The sequence below is a fragment of the Coffea arabica genome, chromosome 3e, assembly GCF_036785885.1.
Source record: "Coffea arabica cultivar ET-39 chromosome 3e, Coffea Arabica ET-39 HiFi, whole genome shotgun sequence".
Classification (NCBI taxonomy): domain Eukaryota; kingdom Viridiplantae; phylum Streptophyta; class Magnoliopsida; order Gentianales; family Rubiaceae; genus Coffea; species Coffea arabica.
Genome location: NC_092315.1, coordinates 44,029,739 through 44,054,175, shown reverse-complemented (window position 1 = coordinate 44,054,175; position 24,437 = coordinate 44,029,739). Strand labels below are relative to the sequence as shown.

Here is a 24,437-nt window from a genome sequence, read left to right as displayed (position 1 = left end):
AGCATTAATAATTAGAGAAACTACCAATTCTAACCAACAAACATACAATCTTGGTTCATTTAAACCAGATTATATATTTTCGTGACATAAATTCAAAAGTTTCTTCCACAATCAAATTATATCATCACCACAAACACTAAAACTATCAAACAATTACGGATTTAATATTTTAAATTGCAGCAGATTATTTTGTCAAATCAAATAAGGGCCCTTTATTTAATTCAAGCAAAACAATCATCTCAATAACTAACAGAAAATATACAAATATTTACAAAAAAAATTAACACAAATAAAGCAGATTAGATCTCACAGAATTATTGAACTAAAACTTCAATTATCCTTCGACTAGAACGAGAAACTAACCGCTCCTCATGATGGATTCGCTGCCAAAATAAGAAAGGGTTTATTAGACAAAAAGAAGAAAAGAAGAAAGAAGAATAAGCCCCCGGAGCTGATGGCTTCTGTCCTTATTTTAATTCCTATCAGTCTAGTCTAATGCCCCGAGGTAAACAGAAAACGTCTCCCTGATTCTTCACTCAAGAATCCCTCATAATCCTCTCGGTTACTCTCTAATTAGAGGGATAAGAATCCCTCTTGAAATCGGACTCTAATTAGCACCACTACTTCCAAAAAAACCAAAGATATTATTCCAACAATAACTACTATTCGACATTGTGAGGACTCGAAAATTTTCTTATTTTTATCTTATTTACTGGCGTATTTAAATATTTATTCACTCATTTTCTCCAAATTACTTATTTCAACCATTTTAAAACCATTTGTATGGAACAATGTTTCCCTTATGTTTTTAAAACATTCCGTTAGAAAATTTTATTTTTTCCGAGGCTCGTTTAGTAAGGAATAACGAGTACACGTCTTTCGAGATAATATTTGATTCGAGAGTGCAATAATCTTGGAGAATTAAGAATGATCAATAGTAGCTTAAGAAAAGTTAATTAAGGGATTAGAGGTGAGTGAGTTCAAAATTTCGCTCTATCGCACGCGAATCGAAAGTTCACATTTTTCGCGCACGCGACTAATTGAAGAATTTTAGAAACTTATACTAGACTACTAAGAGTGAATAACTATTGTGTTAAAGGAATTATATTGGAGGTTTAGTGCACAAATATGACAAACAAGAGAGAAAACGGTGGTACGAAACCCGTGCGCGACACTATACGCGCACTATTCCTAGTTGACTTTCACATAGTTTTTTGCCACAAATTTACCAAGCTTCCAAGACAAGCTTTGATCGAACATATCTCTTTGTACAGATGTCAAAATCGCGTTTCGTTTGCGGCATTTGAAACTAGACATTTGTAGCTTTAAAACGATATAAGAATCACTGGCTAGTTCGTTTTGTGTGAACTGCAGTGAGCTGATAAAGTCGGCTGTTCTGTTCAGCCTGTTCACCCGAATGGAAATGAGAAGCTGTAACTTGAGGCTTGAATTCGAACCACTTATGAACTGATTTTGGAAATGACTTCTTCTGATGAAATGTAGTTTTTGGAACCTAGTTTTCAACACCACCAATGATTCTCAATTTCAAGTTGTTTTGAGTGAGATATGGTACAATTTCCAAACTGTGACAAAGCTGGAAATCTGGAAATCTTTCTCTTCTTGCTAGCCGAATGGTTAGGTTTGATTTGGGACGTTGTGTTTCAAAAATTTTGGTGTCAATTACCTACCAATTGCTTATCAAATGTTTATAAGGCCTTGGTTTCAAAATGAACCGAAATGGGACTGATTTCATTGTACAAAATGTTTGGAAAAGAAAGGAAAGCTAGAGGACAGATTTGCTTTGAGAATTTGCTAAACTTTGGTGGTTTTGTTAACTACCTTCTCGTACAATTTTTTGAGTGAAAATTGGTAGAAAGTAGTCCTCATATGGTAGTTTAAGTGTACCAAATTTGGTGTTATTCTAAGACCATTTCGATACCCAACTGAAGTCCCAAAGTTTGCTTTTCAAATCTGGAAAATTTGCCGACCAGTGTATAATTTCAGCCAACTTTAGACTACTATATCTTGACGCTCAGAACTCCGAATTTAGTTCCGTTTGTTGTGTTGGAAACCTTGTTCAGAACTCATATTGTGTTACAAATTTCAAAGGCTAGTTCACTTTCTGTAAATTTTGCCGAATTTCCAAAAATGGCCGAAAAACATGACTGAAACTACTTTGCTGGCTCAGATCAGCCACTTTAAGCTGAGAAATGATCGTCTTCCGTTTAGAATCCTGAAAATGTATCTTCTAGGAACTTTTAGTACCTTGAACCTAGTTTCAATGGTTTTTTTCGACGTGCCAAACTCAAGATTCGATTTTCCAAAGATTGTCTTGCAAAGCTGAAATTTCCCGATTTCTTAAAGAATAAGTTTCGAGAACTCGCTACCCTTTTCTTGATATTGATTGAACGTTTTGAACTCCATCTCATGGAAGATGCTAGTCTCTCTCTTGGGACTTTAACTCCTCACTTTTGAACTTCGATTTTCGAGAAATTTAGGTTCTCTTTTGAGACATTGGCTTAGTCTAAACAAGTGTATATTCTTCCTTGTATGTTACGTGGTCATGAGTTTACGTGAGTGATGTATGGTCACTATTTCTTCAGGTGCTCAAACGAGTCTGAAGAGAATCCCGGAGTGGACAACTAAAGACTTTACTCGCTCAATTACTTTTGAATTGGTGAGTGCCAAGTGCATGAATTGTTGATAAATACTTTAATTGTTAATTGAGTATTATAGAATTATTGAGACGAGTGTGTACTTTACCGTACTCGTTCTCCCTTAAGTGATGCTACAATTGAATTGTGCTATGTGAATTGATATTCGAATTGTGTGAAGTGAATTGCTATGTGAATTAAGTGAAGTGTTGCCATTGCAAATTACATTTGTGTTGACTCGATGTCGATCGAAGTAAATCTTATCGACAAATCATATTTTACTCGTGGGGACGCCTCGTCCTCTCTCTCTTTGAACTACGTGGTACTTAATACCTAAATACATATGATTGGTAATTGTACATGAACACGTTTAACTTATGAGCTCTGAGCGGATGCATGTACCACACCGATTCGGGTGGGAGGTGCCCTCATACCGTCTCAGTGCTATAATAGGTTCTCTGAGCGATAGTATGTACCACACCAATTTGGGTGGGAGGTACCTCTCATGTCGATTCAGAGCCATAAACAAAGTATAAGTCGATTGGAGCAATGTCTCATCGACCACTGAGTGATAGTGTGTACCACACCATTTTGGGTGGGAGGCACATCTCATGTCGATTCAGAGCCCTAATAATTCTAAGTCGATTGGAGCGATGTCTCATCGACCACTGAGCGATAGAATGTACCACATCGATTCAGGTGGGAGGTACCTCTCATGTCAACTCAGAACCATAAACGTATAATCGATTCCCTGAGCGATAGCATGTACCATACCGATTCGGGTGGGAGGTACCTCTCATGTCGACTCAGAACCATAAATGGAGTAAGTGAAGTTCTACGGACTTAATTACCTACCCGGGTGATGGAGTATCATCACGAGGAGGTATTGTATTGAATTTTGGCAAAGCAAGTGGAAATTAGCTCTTGAGAGCTCCTAGATCCTACTCAAGTGTGTTTAATTGTTAATCGTGAATTACTTAAACTTTATAGTTTTATTTATTGTACAAATGTTATTGTTATTTGCACTATTCGCTTGCATGCCTTTCTTGACCTCACTGGGCGTCAACTCACCCCATTAGCTTTGTTTTCCTTAATAGGGTCGGATTGAAAGATTTGGGGAGAAAAGTCGACTTGATTGCTTTTGGTTAGAATCACGGGATGTAATTGACTAGTCAAATTATAATGATTGTATATTTTGGGAATATTGATGTACTTTTGAGAATTTGTGATGTAAGACTTGAAAATTTATTTAAGGAAGCGACCTTTCTCTACTTGAACTTGTATTATCGGGTATTATCTTTAAGTTTGGATTTGAATTGTATCGAGTCCTGGCGAGAGTTAGGCAGACATCCCGCTGATACCCTTTGATTCGCCTTAGGGAGAAGTGGAGGCGTCACAGACATCCATGATTACAAGGAAATCAAATTCCTTTCCAACTGATCAACAGAAATCTTGTGCGAGGCGTACCTTGATTCTTCCAACATTAGGACTTCTTCATTTTAAGACTTGGTCGCGCTTTGTGGAATGGAGTCTTTTGAAAATCTCACTTTTAATGTACTTTTTCTCGCCAAAGTCCTATGAACATTATCAAATACCATATATGAGTAGAATCCAACGTTTAACACCATATTTTATCATAATTTAGAGGGAATATGCATAAATAAAATGCGCAATTTACTCTCTAACAAATTCCTCCACACCAAGACAATGCTTACCCTCAAGCATTCACTACTCAAGAATCACAGTCATGATAATAAACATGCATAGCAAATGAATTCAATGCAAAAATTAAAGGGCCTTTATAAGGGTTGTAATGGGGTTTGGGTTAAATGTTGGATAAAAGGAAAAAATTTAAGAGTAAATATATCAAAGGAAATACCGATAATAATTTACATGAAGCCAAACTCCTTTGTCATTCACATGTATAGCTAGCTTCAAGGCATTCCAATAAACTCTCCAAGTTTAACAAGTGCAAATATAACATAGGATCTTTGCTCAACTACCACAATACAACACATACATACAAGAGTACTTCACAATATTTTTTTCTTTTTTTCTTTTCGGATTTTTTCATCATTTTTTTTTCTTTTTTTTTCTTTTTCACAAGACATAACTAACACACTTGCCAACTATAACCATGCTATTGTAACACACTTGAAATTCTCATGCAAGAATATTAAGGTATTCTTTTGACACAAGGTTTAAATAAGAAGGGAGAAACAAAAAGGTTTAAGGTAACAAATTTAGCTATTAAACAAAGAAAAGAATTGAGACTTAAACATGGTTAACTAGGGGTAAACATAATTAGGGAAGGCATTTAGAAAGTCAAAAGTGTTAAACTTAATTGCCCTCGTCATTTTAATGCATCAAATTCAAGTGTGGTCCAAACATGTATAACAAAGCAAGTTCTAAAACATCAAACCATGTGTGATATCACTCAACAAAACAAAATAGAGCACACTATAGGCTCAAATGCTCATAAGGTGGTTAAAAATATGTCAAATTTTGCACATCCATCATTCAAATCAATTGCCAAAAAATAAAATACTCATGCCAATAACATTACATTATTCATATTTGCATCTTGATTGCTTTTGTAAAACACAATAGAAGCTCAAAACTAGATTTGAAAAATTTTCATGACAAATTTTCACAAAAAATTTTCACTACTATTCACTTGAAAGATCCCCTCCCCTACGCCGAAATCAGACATTATTCTCAATGGATGAAACTTAAGTGCAAAAAAGAAGAAGAAGAGGACTTCCCTGATTATTGAGCTAAACACCCGAGAGGGAATAAGTTCCTTAAAAACCAATGCAGACGACGCACACACTGAGGTGTTGGGTTGTGGTGATGGTAGAGTGAAAACTATAATGGCAAGAAGATATCTCCGACAATGAGGAGAGTCTCGACATTGGAAGTTGCTGAGGAGAAGAAACAAAGAAGAGAAAGTAGTTTAGGGTAAAAGAAAGCAAAAAACAAGAACATGGTATAAGGCGTAGGTATGCCCCATGAGCCATTTTTTTTTGTTTTTTTTTGCACTAGAATATTGTTGTAAGGCGTGGTTACGCCATATAAAGAATAATCTTCCGCCCAAGAAACTTTAAAAGTACCAATTTGCATTTGGCATAAAGCGTGGACATGTTTTATAACAAAAAGTCTTTTACCCAAGGAATTTGCACACAATCAAAGCGAAAACTTCATAGAGCGTGCCCGCGGCCAACAACAAAAAGCTTCTATCAAAAAGAAACAAAATAAACTTAACTTTCACATAAAAACAAGAAATAAAAACGTATGAATGACTAAAAATTGAACTTTTGGGTTGCCTCCCAAGTAACGCCATTCTTTAATATCTTGGGCTAGACAATACCATGTTCTCAATCAGGGTGTAAATCAAATTGCTTGCAACTCTTGACATTTCATGCGAATCCAAATTACGATTGTTTACAACCTTCAATGCTTCTCTACCATCTAATTCAAACTTTTACGGCATGAAAAGGTCAATTACATCTAAACCAAACATAGAATGTGCCTCACTATGACATTTCATGGCATCACAGATATTGAATTTTTTTATTTCGCCATCAAATTCCATTGTCAAGGTTCCTGAATAAACATCGATTTTTGTTTTAGATGTCATCAAAAATGGTTTGCCTAACATAATTGGGGGTGAAATAGAAAAATTATCATCCATATCTAACACATAAAAATCTGTAGGAAAAATCAATTTAACAACTTGAACTAAAATTTCTTTATCCGTTAAGGAAAATGGAAAGACTATTAATTTTTTTTGCTTCTCAGTGACTCCTTGGGGCTTCATGGTCGAGCATACCACATGAAATTCCTTGAGGTGTTAGTGAGGATCTTCACCTGGAAACCCATGAAAAGAAGGAAGTAAGTGAATTAACCCAGATTATAACTCAAATGGTACACCTAAAGCAGGATATGTTATGCAAAGAGGTTGTTGATTTAAATTTGGTGTAGCTAGCTCTCTCAAGGTTCTCTCGTTTGCCATGACTTCAATCTCCTCTTCAGATACAATGGAAGATTCAACCAAATCAAATGCCAATTTTAGCCCGAGGGATGAAGATGATGGCTTTACTTCTTGTTTAGTTTCCTTTTTCAATCTACGTGCTGTCTTCTCCATCTCAAGATCATATTGCAATTCACTTGTATGAGAAGATCGAGGCATAAACTAATAACAGAATAAAAATAAAATAAAAATAAAAATCCAAAGAAAATAAATCAACAAAGGCACCAGTCCCCAGCAACGGTCCCAAAATTTTTTGGCTTTTCAAACCAGCAAAAATAAAGTTCCTAGTCTAAAAATATGAATTCGAGTGTAGCGGTGAGTAAGGTCATATCCATGGGGATTGGGTGATTTATTTTTCTTATAAAAATGGAAATAATAAAATAGGGGATTGTAGAGAATTTATCTAAATAACTCACTTGAATAATAATAAAAATAATAGCACAAAATTAAATAAAACTAAACCAAGAAAAGACAATTCTCTAGTTAAAGGTCTAATCTCCACTTTGGTTCATTTAACTGATCATCGATACAAAGGTAAAATCTTTTTTTTTTTAAATGAAGCAATATTATTGAAACGAACCAAAGTTTACAATAGTAGCAGAAATTACGCAACCCAAACCCTATAACATCCCAAAGGTAAAATCAATTATTTATAAATAAACTGGTAATGATTGTCAATGAGTTCTGACAACCTGCCTCTCCTTATTGTTTCGATAACCACAACAATCTCTGTGATTATTTCTCTTGCCAATTAAGCAACCCTAAACAAACTCTTAGAATTTAACTTATTGATAGCATTAATAATTAAAGAAGTTACCAATTTTAACCAATAAACACACAAGTTTGGTTCATTTAAACTAGATTATATATTCCTGTTACATAAATTCAGAAGTTTCTTCTACAATCAAATTATATCACTTACCACAAACACTAAAACCATCAAACAATTACGGATTTGATATTTTAGATGGTAGTAGATTATTTTGTCAAATCAAATAAGGGCCCTTTATTTAATTCAAACAAAACAATCATCTCAATAAGTAATAGAGAATATACAAATATTTATAAATAAATGACACAAATAAATTAGATTAAATCTCACAGTATTGTTCAACCAAAACTTCAATTATCCTTCGACTAGAATGAGAAACTAGCTGCTCCTCATAGTGGATTCGTAGCCAAAATAAGCTAGGGTTTATTAGAAAAAAAAAAAGAAAAGAAGAAAGAAGAATAAGCCCCTAGAACCGAAGGCTTCTGTCCTTGTTTTATTCCTATCAGCCTAGTCTAATGCTCCAAGGACGAAAGAAAACGTCCCCCCGATTCTTAACTCAAGAATCCCTCATAATCCTCACGGTTCCCCTCTAATTAGAGGGATAAGAACCCCTCTTGAAATCAGACTCTAATTAGTACCACTACTTCTAAAAAGAAACCAGAAATATTATTCCTAAAATAACTACTATTCGACATCCATGATTATAAGGAAATCAAATTTCTTTCCAACTGATCAATAGAAATCTCGTGCAGGGCCGACCTTGATTCCTACAACATTCAGACTTCTTCATTTGCAGATGTGGTCACACATTGTGGAATAGAGTCTTCTGAAAATTTCACTTTTAATGCACTTTTTTTAGCCAGCAAAGTCCAGTAAACATTGTCAAATATCAAATATGAGTAGAATCCAACGTTTAACACCATATTTTATCATAATTAAGAGGGAATATGTATAAATAAAATGCGCAATTAACTCTCTAATAGGAGGGAGTCAAGATTGATGATTTTGGTGTGCATTAAGATTAGTAGAAGTAATGTACATTTGGTGTATACCTCCTATGTGATAGGTTTCCTTTAAATGTTTGTTAATACACAATTCTTGAATGGAATTTATAATAAGTGAGCGATATGTGTCGCACCCCTCATTTAATTGGTATTGATATAGATAGTGTATAATTGTTTTTGGCACCCCTGTCTTTGGGTGTTTAAGAAGGATCATGTTTTTTGAAATACCATCATGTATAGTAAAACAATAAAATAATACTAAAATGTACACAAAAATATACCCAAAATACACCCCTCCCTTCTTCCTCCTCCTCCTTTACCCCATAACTCTCCTGCCCTGTCCTTCCTCTTTTCCCTCTCCTCACCTACAACCCATCTCCTTCCCTCTTCTAACATTTCAAAACTCAGACCAAATAGTGACTCGAGTGACATCAAGAGTTAGAGACTAATAGGAATGAGTATTAAAAAACAAATGACATCAACATGATGTCATAAATATTTTAATTAAAAATAAAATAAATAACATATAAGAATAGGGATAAATATAGAGTTAACATGACTAAATGTTGTCCTTTTATTTCTAGACTTTTATTATTATAGATCTTACAATTAAGTACGTTGAAACCCTAAGGAAATTTAATATTTTTAAGCTTTAAATGGAAATTGATGAGTTTAAAACTAAATTTATAAGAACTACAATTAAAGAAATTTATAGAAGTATTTACGGTTGTCCAAAACATTTTGGGGTCAAAACAGAATAATGAAAAAGCTACGGATCAATGTCTAATTATTTGGTTTTCCCTTTGTTTTTGAAGAAAGTGCAAGCGTGCGCCGTGCAGAACTAATAAGTCTTCTTCATCGTTTCTTCTCCAGGCCATCACTTTCCGTCTCTGCTCTTTTTCTTCGCTTTTTTTTTTTTCCAACTTTTAAATGCTTTGGCTTTTCTTTCTCCACCAAAAGAAAACGGCAATTCCTATTTTTATCTTCTTTTTTCCTTCAAATCTTTATCGTCTTTTCTCATTTCTTTATTTTAGTTTTAGATCTTGCAATATTTGATTGTTGGAAGAATCATAATCACCACCCTCGTCCTGTGACATGTGGCGTTGAGGCGGGGAAAGGTGATGGCGAGGATAAAACTCAAGGAAATTGCACGATGGATTGATGGAAATCTCGTGCCCATGGAAAAGGAAAACTGGGCCCTGGCGGTAGGCTTTGCTTCACCAGCGAATAATGGACAAGGGGCCGAACAGCCATCAGGAAAATTGTTTAGAGCGATTTTGTGTAAAATACATAAGGTGTAATTTTGTATGCATATAGGGTCCGTTTGTTTCGGGTGAAAATATTTTCCAGGAAAATACTTTCCTAGTTTCCCGTGTTTGGTTGCACAAAAGTTACTAAAAATATTTTCCTATGTAAAATATTTTTACTCATCTTATGAAAAACAACTTCCCTTCCAAACTTACTGAAGTTGTTTTTTGAAATGCATGCATCTCGCCTGTAGTATGTTCCAAACTTACTGAAAACATCTTGTAGTATGTTCTTTTTTTTTTTTAGTGTAAACAGGAGGATTCGAACCTAAAACCTCTTCCTTATACTCCCTCCCCCGTACCACCAAACCCAACCCAACCCTCCCTCTAATATATTCAAAATTAAAAAAATCTCATCCTGCTCATCCTATGCTAGTAATTAATTATGTATAATAGGGATATTCTTTTCTAGAAAAACTTCCAGCAGTGAGAGTGCAAGATATATGTCACAATAAGCATTGCATGTGATTGATATTTGACACTAAATGGCCATCAATTTGTTTATTACTTAAGGAGATATTTTTTATTCATATATACATTTCTCCAAGATTTTTTAAAGTTAAACAATAAGATAAATTTTCTTATGTTGCATGGGGAAGAAGTATGTAGTTATAATGTGTAGAAAGTAAAAATAGAGATAAAAGTGAAAATATTTCAAAAGTTAAACAAACACCAGAAAAATGAAGTAAGAAAATATTTTCAATAAGTTAACCAAACACCTGAAAATGATGAAAGGGAAATGATTTTCATGGAAAATTACTTCCACGGAAAATATTTTCCCAAGGAAAACATTTTACTTCCAACCAAACAGATCCATAGTGTAATTCATTTTCAATAATATGTAATTATTGAACAAATTTATGTGAATCTCATAATGGCGCGAAAAAACGATGTACAAAATAAAACATGGACCTTACATTTTATTTTATTTTATTTTATTTTATCAAATTTTGACCATAAATCTTCAAGTTTCAGGAAGGGTTGCTTCCTGCGTCTCCTCCGGAACCCCTCATGTGGAGCCCATATCTTTATTGTGAGAGGGAGGAATTGTGTTCAAACATCGCTATCTAACCCAGGACCGACGGTTGTAGAGTCTTATACAGTGTTTTGAAAATTGGACCGGACCGGCCAGTTCGACCGGTTGAACCGCGAACCGGCCATGGTACCGGTCCGGTTCAATGCTAGGGTTGACTTTGGTAGAAAACCGGTCAAAAACCGGTTGAACCGCAAAAACCGCCGAACCGGATTTGAACCGGCGATTTCCGGTTTTCAAGTTTTTTTTTTTTTTTTTTTTTTTGCAAAATGAAGCTATCAAGATTCGAACTCAAGACCTTTGTAAGAGAAGACCAATGTAGTAACCATTGCACCATCACGTCTTATTAGTTTTTTTTGATAACTTAAGTATATAAAACAAATACTCATATTTCTTTTGTTCCATTTTTCTTACAAAATCTCATCCTCTCATGACTCTTTTTTTTTTTTTTTTTTTTCAACTCTCTCTCTCTCTCTCTCCATCATCTTTTCTTTTGTCACTCTTTTTTAATCAAACCTCTTTATTTTTAATTTATTGATGTTTTCTTCCATCTTTTAATTTTGTTTTTGTCCATTAAATTAAAAAAGTTAAAAAAGAATTATTTTTCTTTAACCCAAATTATTTAATGCCACAACCACTCACTTTTATCTCATTTTTTGTTTTTTTTATCAAATTTGCATTTCTATTTTCGATTCTCTTAACTTCCTTTGAATTCCAAACTTTCTTTTTTAAATTGCAATCTCTAAATTCCAAAACGTAAATTAAAATTTAAGTTCACAATATCTAAATTCTCATAGACGTAAATTTTGTATAATTTTAAAATATTGTGATATTTTTGAATTGGATTTAAGATTTTTTTAGTAGATATAATTAAAATTGACATGAAATTTATTTGTTTTAACTTATAATTTTAAAATTTTATTTTTAAAAATCCAAATTATTCGAAAATAGTAAACTTTTCATCATATAAAGTATTAAATTATCCATTACATGTCTTATTTTGTGCATATATATATTTATATAAATTATTTTTTAAAAAATTCATTAAACCGAGGTTGAACCGGTCCGATCGGTTGAACTTCGACCCTTTTACTTCACCGGTTCAATTAACGGTCCGATTTTTAAAACATTGGTCTTATATTGCAGCCTCTAGTGGGGTAAATATAGAAAAGGATGGATGGGGCTAAATTCACCCCTGAGTCTAAATCCGCGGCTCCTGGTACATATTAAGATAACAATAAAGCCTATACGAGTCTGATAAAAACTTTTTTCAGTATAACAACTTAGTGTTCATATAACAAGAGATGTTTAACAAATCAATTACAAATTTTAATTAATTGAAATTGTTTATACCCGTCATCCTAGTTATTGATTCGCTAGTATTTTTCAAAATTTTATTTCAATCAACATTGAAGTGCAATACCAGCGAATAATGGACAAGGGGCCGAATAGCCATCAGGAAAATTGTTCAGAGTGATTTTGTGTAAAATACACGAGATCTAATTTTATATACACACGATATAATTCACTTTCAATAACTTGTAATTATAAAATTAATTTATGTGATTTTTTTTAATAGCAATGCCCGTACTCGGATTGGGATGCTAGCCCAACATTTTATTAAGCAACGCAAAATTACAGAATTCACGTGTGGTCAAGGCCTACCAATGTTTTAAAAACCGAACCGTTAATTGAATCGGTGAAATGAAAGGGTCGAGGTTCAACCGGTTCAATCTCGGTTCAATAAATTTTTTAAAAAATAATTTATATAAATATATATATGTACAAAATAAGACATGTAATGGACTAATTTAATACTTTATATGATAAAAAGTTTACTATTTTTTAATAACTTGGATTTTTAAAAATAAAATTTTTAAATTATAAGTTAAAACAAATAAATTTCATTTCAATTTCAATTATATCTAAATCCAACCCAAAAATATCATAATATTTTGAAATTATACAAAATTCACGTCTATGAGAATTTAGATATTGTAAACTTAAATTTTAATTTATGTTTTGGGATTTAGAGATTGCAATTTAAAAAAGGAAGTTTGGAGTTCGAAGGAAGTCAAGAAAATCGAAAATAGAAATGTAAACTTGATAAGAAACAAAAAATGAGATAAAAGTGAGTGGTTATGACATTAAATAATTTGGGTTAAAAAAATAATTCTTTTTTAACTTTTTTCAATTTAATGGACAAAAATAAAATTAAAAGATGGAAGAAAACATCAGTAAATTAAAAATAAAGAGGTTTGATTAAAAAGGGAGTGACAAAAGAAAAGAAAATATATAAATATATAGAGAGAGAGAGAGAGAGAGAGAGAGAGAGAGAGAGAGAGAGAGAGAGAGAGAGAGAGAGAGTTGAAAATTAAAAAGAAAGAGCCATGAGAGGATAAGATTTTGTAAGAAAAATGGAAAAAAAAAATATGAGTGTTTGTTTTATATAAATAAGTTATCAAAAAAAACTAATAAGATATGATGGTGCAATGGTTAATATATTAATTTTCTATTACAAAGGTCTTGAGTTCAAATATTGATAGCTGCATTTTGCAAAACTTAAAAAAACAAGAAAAAAAGGAGGAAAGTTGAAAACCTTAAAAAAAAAAAAAAGGAGGAAAGTTGAAAACCGGAAACCACCGGTTCAATTCGGTTCGGCGATTTTCACGGTTCGACAGATTTTTGACCGGTTTTCTGACAAAGTCAACTATGACAGTGAACCGGACCGGTGCCAGGACTGATTCGCAGTTTAACCGGTCGAACCGGCCGGTCCGATCCGATTTTCAAAACATTGGGGCCTACAAGGAGCTGGCAGGACAAGCTGAAGTTAACGTTAATTTCTAACATGCTGCGTACGACAAAATGGAAATTCCATGGTTTCTAATCCCAACACAGCCTGAATTGAAGCTGGAAGTTCCTGAACATTCATGCAAATAAATTCCCCCTCATGACCTTGCCGTCCTGCTATCTTGTCCGCCGCCGAGTATGAAAATGGAATTTTATACATGATGTGAAAAAATGATGTACAAGATGAAATTTGAATTTTATATTTTTTTTAATCAAATTTTGATCATGAACCTTCAGGAACGGTTGGTTCTTGTCTCTACTCCGGAATTCCTTATGTGGAGCCCACATCTTTATTGTGAGAGGGAAGAATAGTGTTCAAACATTGCTATCTAACCTAGGACCAACGGAATAACAAAATGTAGAGTCTTATATTGCAGCCTCTGGTGGGTAAATATAGAAAAAGGATGGATGGGGCTAAATTCACCCCTGAGTCGAAATCCACGGCTCCTGGTACATATTAAGATAACAATAAAGCCTATACGAGTCTGATAAAAACTTTTTTCAATATAAAAACTTAGTGTTCATATAACAAGAGATGTTTAACAAGTCAATTACAAATTTTAATTAATTGAAATTGTTTGATAGCCGTCATCCTAGTTATTGATCCGCTAGTATTTTTAAAAATTTTATTTCAATCAACTTTGAAGTGCAACGCGCCAAAAAGGTAAAAAAATATTTTCTTAACACAATTTTTAAAAATTTGTCATCTCCTCTTATATGATAAAAAGAGATAAAAGCATTCTCTCTACGAAATAAGAGGATGAAAATAAACTATATTTCAATCAAATAAAATTATTGATCCGCTACTATTTTTTAAAATTATATTTTAATTTACTTTGAAGCGCAACGTGTTAGAAAGGCAAAAATATTTTCTTAACAAAATTTTTAAAAAATTGTTCCTCTTATAAAATAAATTTTATCAAAGTGAATGACAAAAGTGTCAGAAATTTTAAGACCGTTCATATTGATGTAAATTTTAAATTCAAATTAGCACCATCTATTTTCACTCAAAATAAAAAGGTTAATTTTTTTATTGAAAAAGTTTCTACCAAACTCCATCAATGTTGTGGGCCTTTTGATCAACTTGGCTATATGGGTATGGATTTAGATTGTGAAGGTGGGGATTTAAACCCTATCTGCAAGAAAAACACTCACCATGTTCATATACAGCTTGACGGACTAGACCTAACTATGCAAAGATTGTTTAGACGATGGTCGAAGATGTTATGGCCACCAAGCAGTTGACAGGCTTGAAAACCTAATTTTTTTTATTTCAGACAAGTTAAGGAAAGAAAGCAGATTCCGAGAAGAGTTCACCTGATGTTGGTTAGGTGAGAAAAAAACATGGCTGAGAAAAGAGCTGAAGAAGGGAGAAGATGGTTGGACTTGGTGACAGAAGTTGGTCTGTGGATTGCTCGACCTGTAAAGAAATCATTTTCTACGGAATAAAGGAAAAGGATTGGCCATTTTTTTAAAAACAAGTTTTTCGAATACAATGCTACAATAATACACAATAATTCAAAAAACATCTCATCCATATTAGTATATCAAATATTATGAAAAAAATTTATAGTAAAAATTTTTCGTATACACTGTTACAATAAAATTTTTCAAAAACACTCCCAAAAATAACTAATCCAAATGGATTGGATTCGCAGATGGCATTTGTTGCTCATACTAGCTGCTTAACCGGCTAATCCGGGTAAAAAGGGGTGAAATTTAACATTTTATAAGTTGGAGGGGGAATATTAGGCACTTAATTGTTGGAGTGCTACAAATTGCTCAACTAAATAAATCGAGGGACATCCAGATTTTTTGCCCAATAACTTTTGAGGGGGATCATGAGTTCAAAATAATTAATTTAAATTATTTAATAATACTTATATATCAATTCCGCTACAGTATGGTTTGGGGTCTCAGTCCCACAACATGTTTCGTGCCATTTGGCAATTTTATTTATTATTTTTAAATTTTTTGTGCTATTTGATATTTATTTATTATTTTTAAATTTTTTTTTAGTGAAAGTGAAAAGGTTCAAATCCGAGACGTCTCACTTACACCCCGTTTCCTCGAATCACCCAATCCTTTATTTGTGAATAGACTTGAAAAATGTAGCTACATAGAGGTTGGATGCGAGGAGAAATTGATCACCAAACCACCCAAAGAAAGAGAAAGAAACCAAGTAACGAAGGAAGCTTAAAATTGGAAGAGGCCTTCAATGGCAGACACGGTTGCATCTCCTCTTCTCCAGCTTCTGTCTGACAGGCTATACACGCTGGCGGGACTTCCCAACAGTGAGATTTTAAGAAAGCTGCGCCTCACTTTGGCACGGGTTCAAACATTGGTCCAGGAAGCAGAGATGCATTCCGAGGATAATGAAGCACTCAAGTGCTGGATAACTGAAATCAAGAACGCCGCATATGAAGCTGATGACCTTTTCGATGAATACGATCTTTGGACGAAAAGGCACAAGGCTCGTGGTACTTTCTTGCTTTCGTTCTTCATCAAGCATCTCATATTTGGCATCAGGCTAGGCGGCAAGCTGGAAAAGATAGAAAAAAATCTGGATTCACTTCTGAAGAGGAGTGCGGAGTTCAAAAGGATCATTGATGCTTGCACTCCAAAAGGACCAGTGGAAGAAAGTCATTCCGCTCATGCTCAAGGTGTTCACCGCGTCTCAAGTTCGTTCATGATTGATTCTGATGTCGTTGGAAGGGAATTCGACAAAGAAAACATCTTGTCCGTCCTGTTCAAGCCTAGTTATGAGAATCAACTCACAGTGATTCCTATAGTCGGCATGGGGGGAGTTGGTAAGACGACTCTTGCACAGCTAATATACAACGATTTTAGAGCATCAGATCACTTTGACCGCAAAATGTGGGTCTCAGTTGGTGAGGATTTCGACCTCATAAAAATTGCCAAGGCTATAATTGAACAGATAAATCATGAGGCCAAAAATCTTTCCAACTTGGAGGTTCTACAAGAGACCCTTCGTCATAGCATATCAGGAAAAAGAATCCTGCTTGTCTTGGATGATGTTTGGAATGAAGATAGCTTGAAATGGTCCATGATGTCTCGGGGATTTCTTGGAGCAGCACATCTTGAATCAGCAGTCGTAATCACCACAAGAAATACCATGGTTGCAAGACTCAGTGGCACGGTCCTGCCTTACTACCTAGGACCTCTGGATGAAGAAGATTCCTGGAGTCTTTTCAGGAAGTTTGCATTTAAATCCATTCACAATAGAGAAAATATTGAATTGGAAGAGATTGGACGAAGAATTGTTCAAAGATGTGGAGGATTGCCTCTTGCAATCAAGAGCTTGGCCGGTCTAATGGGATCCAAAGAGAAAGCTCGTGAGTGGCTTTTCTTCATGGAAGAAAACAGGGGGAATTTACCTGAATTGGAGAATCATTTTTTCTCTGTTTTAAGGCTGAGCTATAATCATCTACCGTCACATCTGAAGCAATGTTTTGCTTATTGTTCCATATTTCCAAAAAATCATAAGATCTATAGAGAGAAGCTGATCCAGTTGTGGATTGCTGAAGGTTTTGTCAGATCAGGAAAGGGAAGCAGAAGGCCAGAGGATGCTGCAAACGGGTACTTCATGGAGTTAATAGAGCGATCATTTTTTGTACAGATAACCAGAGATGAATTTGGGGAAATCCGAGATTGCAGAATGCATGATCTAGTGCATGATCTTGCCCAGTCCGTTGCCAGCGTTGGGTGCTCAATTTTAGAAACTGGAAATTCGCAGGTTGTGTCCAAAGAACTTCGACATTCCTCTTTAGTTGGAAAATCTAAAACATCAACTGTCCTTGAATCACTGAATGAAGCCACCAACCTACGGACACTGCTTTTATTATCTTGTAAGTTGGACTCTAATCCTCAACTGCTCCAAAACCTTGTCTGCTTAAGAGTGTTGGATTTAAGTGAGAGTGGCATTCGAAAACTGTCAAAAGCCATCGGTAATTTGAAGCATCTTAGGTACCTGAATCTTTCTCACACTCACATCAAAACATTGCCAGAGTCGATCAGTAACCTAAGGAACTTGCAGACACTGGAATTAGTAGAGTGCTATGATTTCCAAGAACTACCAAGAGCTATTTGTGAGTTAACAAACCTCAGGAATCTTGATTTCCAATCCTGTCCTTTGTTAATCCATATCCCTCGGGGGATAGGGAAACTCGAGTTTCTGCAAAGGTTACCCGTATTTCTAGTGAATAACATGGATGGCTCCGCTGGCCTGTGTGAGTTGCGGAGCTTGGAACTAAGAGAAAGATTAGAGATCAAGAATCTCAAGTTTGTTAAATGTGCAGAAGATGCTTCTGAAGCAAAACTCCACGAGAAGGCTGGCATTATCTCCTTGGCATTATCATGGGGTGAAGACACAGATTCTGTCACTTCAGTTTTGGATGACATATTGGAGAAACTCAGGCCAACCCCTCACTTGAAAGTTTTGGAAATAACAGGATACAAAGGGTTGACATCCCCATCTTGGCTGAGGAACCAATACTTGCCTAATTTGGTGAAACTTTCGCTGGCTAATTGTAGTTGCAGAAAGCTTCCACCCCTTGGAGATCTCCCATACCTAAACGATCTAAGCATCAGAGTGTTGAATTCAAAGCCAAGCCTCAATTGATGACTTTTTCAAGCCAAAATTGAGGACTTTGAATTCTTTGGCCTAAGTTTCTAAATCCCACATCGGTTAAGTTTAACATTTGAGAGGTTGTTTGAGAACTATAAATAGCTCTCAAACAAACCAATTCAAGTACACCAAGCAAGAGCCAATAACTTGCTTTCTTCTCTCTCTTTGTAATATTTCTTCTAGTGAAATATTAAATTGTCGGTAGTGTCCGAGGACGTAGGCAAATTAGCCGAACCTCGTTAAATTCTGGTGTTCTATTTTATTGTCTATTTAGTAGCTATATTTGTAGGTATATTTGTAGTGAGTTATTGTGCAATTAAGTGCATATATAGGTGATTCTGTCTAGGAAATTGGTACTTAAGCAGGCCAGTGTGCCTCACCAAATATTTCCTGGGAATTACCATTTTGCAATTTTAGGTACAATAATTTACTCGTTATACCTTAACTTTGGTAGGGCTTCCGCAACAATTGGTATCAGAGCTCGAGGTTTCTTAGTATGCTCTGTGGTTGCAGCATGGTCTGATCTTCCACATCAGAAAAGATTTCTTGGGCTATTGTTACTCTACATTTAGGAGCTACTAAATATAATTTGTAGAGATGGCCGAAAGTAGATCTTCATCTACAATGCAAGCATCAACAAGCTCGTCATTATCTATTATGGCGAGAAATGTTATGACGAATACAAAATTAAATGTGGAGACATTTGATGGTACCGGTCATTTCGGCATGTGGCAAAGTGAGATTCTAGACGCGCTCTTTAATCAAGGTCTAGACATTGCCATCGAAAAAGAGAAACCAGAAGAGATTGAAGAGAAGGAATGGAGGACGCTAAATCGTTTAGCGTGTGGTACAATTCGATCGTGTCTTTCAAGGGAACAAAAATATGTGTTCTCAAAAGAAACCTCTGCAAATAAATTATGGACTGGATTGGAGGAGAAGTTCTTGAAGAAAAATTGTCAGAACAGGCTCAACATGAAGAAGCGTTTATTTCGCTTCACTTATGTTCCTGGCACAACTCTAAGTGATCACATCACTAATTTCAATCAGTTAATCACTGATCTGATGAATTTAGATGTGACATTTGAAGACGAAGATTTGGCTCTCATGTTGTTGGGATCTCTTCCTGAGGAGTTTGAGCATCTTGAAACAACTCTACTCCATGGGAAAGCTGAGGTGTCCCTCAGTGAAGTTAGCTCTGCCCTGTACAGCTATGAGCTCAGAAGAAAAGACAAGCAAAATAGCAGAGATGGAGCAGCAGAAGCTCTGGTAACTAGAGGACGCTCACAAAACCAGAGAAAGGGGACGAGAAGAAGATCCAAGTCAAGAGCCAGACTAAGTAAAGATGAGTGTGCCTTTTGCAGAGAGAAAGGGCACTGGAAGAAGGACTGTCCAAAACTGAAGGGTAGACCTGACAAAGAAAAAGCTGTTGCGGATTCAAATGTATCTGAGTGCATTGATCAAAACTCAGATTTTTCATTAGCTGTCATGCCTACTGGTCATTCTAGTACATGGCTATTGGACTCAGGTTGTAGCCATCATATGACGTCCAATAGAGAATGGTTCTTTGATTTCAAGGAAAAAGAAGGTGGAGTCGTCTACACGGCAGATGAGACCACATTAGCAACAAATGGGGTTGGTTCAATTCGGCTGAGGAATCAGGATGGATCAATTAAGATTCTAACTGATGTCCGATATGTGCCAGAATTGAAAAAGAACCTCATTTCTGTGGGAGTACTAGAATCAATGGGCTACAAGGTGTCGGCATATAATGGAGTGATGAAAATCATTTCAGGTGCATTGGTGCTGGTGAAAGGAATCCGGAAAAATAATAACTTGTATTACTATCAAGGTAATGCAGTTGTTGGAGTAGCGGCCGTGGCTTCCAGTGATGATCGAGAATTGAAAGTAACCAGATTATGGCATATGCGCTTAGGGCATGCCGGAGAAAAATCTTTGAATCTTCTGATGAATCAAGGACTATTAAAAGGAGCCAGTGTTTGCAAGTTAGATTTTTGCGAGCATTGTGTCAAAGGAAAGCAGACAAGGGTAAAATTTGGCACTGCAATTCACGATACCAAGGGTATTTTGGATTATGTGCACTCTGATGTGTGGGGACCTTCCAAAACAACTTCTTTGGGAGGCAAGAATTATTTTGTTACCTTTGTCGATGACTTCTCTCGAAGAGTATGGGTGTATACTATGAAGGCGAAAAGTGAAGTATTGGGAATTTTCATCAAGTGGAAAAAGATGGTGGAAACTCAAACAGAAAGAAAGATCAAACGCCTTCGAACAGACAACGGAGGTGAATACACTAGTGATCCGTTCATGGAGGTCTGTGAAAATGAAGGCATTGTTCGGCACTTCACAGTCAGAGATACACCACAGCAAAACGGGGTGGCAGAGCGTATGAACCGGACATTGGTGGAGAAAGTTCGGTGTATGTTGTCCAATGCTGAGTTGGGCAGACAATTTTGGGCTGAGGCTTTAGCATATGCAAATCACCTCGTTAATCGCTTACCATCAACTGCTATTGGCGGCAAAACGCCATTAGAGAAATGGTCGGGAAAACCTGCTACAGATTATGATTCCTTACATGTGTTTGGTTCTACTGCATATTATCATGTTAAAGAATCAAAGTTGGATCCAAGGGCGAAGAAGGCACTCTTTATGGGGATCACAACAGGCATTAAAGGTTATCGCCTTTGGTGTCCCGAAACGAAAAAGATAGTTTTCAGCAGGGATGTCACCTTTGATGAATCTACCATGTTAACAAAGGTAGATGTACAGCAGAATGATAGTACTCCCCAACAGGTGGAGAGCACTCCTAAGCAGATGGAGTTTGAAAGAAGCATTATCAGACCAGCAGTGGATATCGGAGTAGATGAAAGGACTCCTATGGTAGAAGAAGAATCAACTGAAGAAAATGTTCCAGTTGAAGAACTTTCACAGCAACATGAATCAATTGCAACCAGTAGGCCAAAGAGGACAATCAGAAAACCTGCTCGTTTTGCTGATATAGTGGCCTATGCATCCCCAACCATAAATGTTGATATTCCTGTCACTTTCAATGAAGCAGCTCAAAGTTCGGATAAAGAAAAGTGGAGGATTGCAATGGATGAAGAAGTACATTCCCTTCATAAGAATCAAACATGGAGGCTAACCAGTCTTCCAAAGGGAAAGAAGGCAATCGGATGCAAGTGGGTATATGCAAAGAAGGAAGGATTTCCTGACAAGTCTGGTGTTCGCTACAAAGCAAGATTGGTGGCTAAAGGCTACGCTCAGAAGGAGGGAATTGATTACAACGAAGTGTTTTCTCCAGTCGTGAAACATTCCTCCATCAGAATTTTATTGGCTTTGGTAGCACAATTGGATCTGGAACTTGTCCAATTAGATGTAAAAACTGCGTTTTTACATGGTGACTTGGAAGAGGAAATCTACATGACTCAGCCAGAAGGATTCAAAGTTGCTGGTAAAGAAAAGATGGTATGCAAGCTTGACAAATCGTTGTATGGATTGAAGCAGTCTCCAAGACAGTGGTATAAGCGATTTGACAAGTTTATGATGGGGCAAAGGTACACAAGAAGCAAATATGATGATTGTGTATATTTGCGCAAGCTACGAGATGGATCCTACATATATCTTCTTCTTTATGTTGATGATATGTTGATAGCTTCCAAGGATCAAGGTGAGATTGAAAAATTGAAATCTCATTTGAGTCGGGAGTTTGAAATGAAGGATCTCGGCGAAGCCAAGAAAATTCTCGGCATGGAGATAAGTAGAGATAGAAGATTGGGGAGGCTTTATTTGACACAGAAAGAGTATCTTAGTAAAGTATTAAAGAGGTTTGGTATGAATGAAAAGACTAAACCTGTTAGTACTCCACTTGCTCCTCATTTCAAGTTTAGTGCATCGTTATCTCCAAAGAATGATGCAGAACGAGAATATATGGCAAAGGTACCGTATGCAAATGCGGTGGGTAGCTTGATGTATGCTATGGTGTGTACAAGACCCGACATTTCACAAGCAGTTGGAGTTGTGAGCAGGTACATGCATGATCCTGGCAAGGAGCATTGGCAAGCTGTGAAATGGATTTTACGGTATATTTTGAACACCGTAGATGTTGGATTAGTATTTGAGCGGGATGAGAAGATTGGTCAAGGCGTAGTTGGATATTGTGATTCCGACTACGCAGGAGATCAAGATACACGTCGATCAACGACTAGGTATGTTTTTACACTTGCTAAGGCACCAGTCAGTTGGAGGTCTACCTTACAGTCAACAGTTGCTTTGTCTACTACAGAGGCGGAGTATATGGCAGTTACGGAAGCTGTTAAGGAAGCAATTTGGCTTCATGGATTGCTTGATGAATTGGAAATTGGACAGAAGTCTATCAAAGTTCATTGTGATAGTCAGAGTGCTATTCATTTAGCAAAGAACCAAGTTTATCATGCAAGGACGAAGCATATCGACGTACGGTATCATTTTGTGAGGAAGATTTTGGAAGATAGTACGATACTACTTCAAAAGATTCAGACCAAGGAGAATCCTGCTGATATGCTTACGAAGGTTGTGACAACTATCAAATTCCAACATTGTTTGAATTTGATAAATGTTGTGCACGACTTGAAGATTGGCGCTTGACAACGCATTTGAAGACACCACCGAATTTGAGGGAAAAAAAAAATTTGTATTTTTGGTGGGATTAGAAATTATGCCAAGGTGGAGATTTGTTGAATTCAAAGCCAAGCCTCAATTGATGACTTTTTCAAGCCAAAATTGAGGACTTTGAATTCTTTGGCCTAAGTTTCTAAATCCCACATCGGTTAAGTTTAACATTTGAGAGGTTGTTTGAGAACTATAAATAGCTCTCAAACAAACCAATTCAAGTACACCAAGCAAGAGCCAATAACTTGCTTTCTTCTCTCTCTTTGTAATATTTCTTCTAGTGAAATATTAAATTGTCGGTAGTGTCCGAGGACGTAGGCAAATTAGCCGAACCTCGTTAAATTCTGGTGTTCTATTTTATTGTCTATTTAGTAGCTATATTTGTAGGTATATTTGTAGTGAGTTATTGTGCAATTAAGTGCATATATAGGTGATTCTGTCTAGGAAATTGGTACTTAAGCAGGCCAGTGTGCCTCACCAAATATTTCCTGGGAATTACCATTTTGCAATTTTAGGTACAATAATTTACTCGTTATACCTTAACTTTGGTAGGGCTTCCGCAACACAGAGGTATGACAGAAGTTCACAGCATAGGGGATGAATTTTATGGTCACGGTGATTCTTCTAGTTTCCCATCTCTAAAGCAACTTGAACTTTTTGATATGCCTAATTTATCTGAATGGAAATGTCGCGGGAAAGATAAAATCGAAAGCTTCAGCACAGTCCAAGAATCATCAAGCAATTGGTACAACCGAAGTTTTCCTTGCCTTGAAACTCTAACTGTGATGGGATGCAGCAAGTTAATCAACTTGCCATCAATTCCATATCTCAAGAGTTTGGCTCTGTGGAACAGCAGTGAGCAGCTACTGGATTCGATTTCTAATCTGACATCCCTCTCAACTCTGCTTGTTTTTGAATTTCAACTTTCCCAGCAACCTGTGTTTCTCCTCTCAGAAACTGGATTTGGTTCTGTTACAACATTGACCATCTATGATTGTGGTGATTTGATCTCACGGTTGAATGAGAAAATCCGTGGTTTCACATCTCTAAAGTATTTGAGTGTTATACACTGTCACAGACTCCAGTCGCTGCCCACAGAAGTTGGATATCTTACAACCCTCCAGACGCTGAATATTGCACACTGCCAGGATCTGGCTCACTTTCCTGATACAATGTCAAACCTTTCTTCTTTGGAAGAAGTGAAGATTACAGCTTGCCCTTTGCTAGAATCATTGCCTCAGAAAATGCTTGATCTACCAAGTTCGCCAAAGTTTATCATCCAAGACTGTCCAAAATTGCAAAAGTTCATGGAACCTTTTGTGACAAGTAGGAGATCTTCTGGGGTGACACTGACTCCAAATGCAAGGGAAGAGATTCAACAGAATATTTGCACGCCGATGTGCGTGTAGCTCAATCTGCAAGCACTTGACCGTTATGTTGAGAGTACTCAGTTCCAGTCTTTCCACCTTGA

At 36.0% G+C, this 24,437-nt stretch overlaps 1 protein-coding gene across 1 annotated transcript; it reads left to right on the top strand.

The window, feature by feature from the left end:
- Positions 1 to 15,794: 15,794 nt before the first annotated feature.
- Positions 15,795 to 18,746, top strand: LOC113737679 (disease resistance protein RGA2-like). Its single transcript, XM_027264872.2, has one exon. The coding sequence runs from the start codon at positions 15,872 to 15,874 to the stop codon at positions 18,293 to 18,295; it is 2,424 nt and encodes an 807-aa protein (XP_027120673.1). The 5' UTR covers positions 15,795 to 15,871; the 3' UTR covers positions 18,296 to 18,746.
- Positions 18,747 to 24,437: the final 5,691 nt, after the last annotated feature.

Excerpts from the sequence above, each read along its gene's own strand:
- LOC113737679 (XM_027264872.2), top strand. The coding sequence starts at position 15,872 with ATGGCAGACACGGTTGCATCTCCTCTTCTCCAGCTTCTGTCTGACAGG.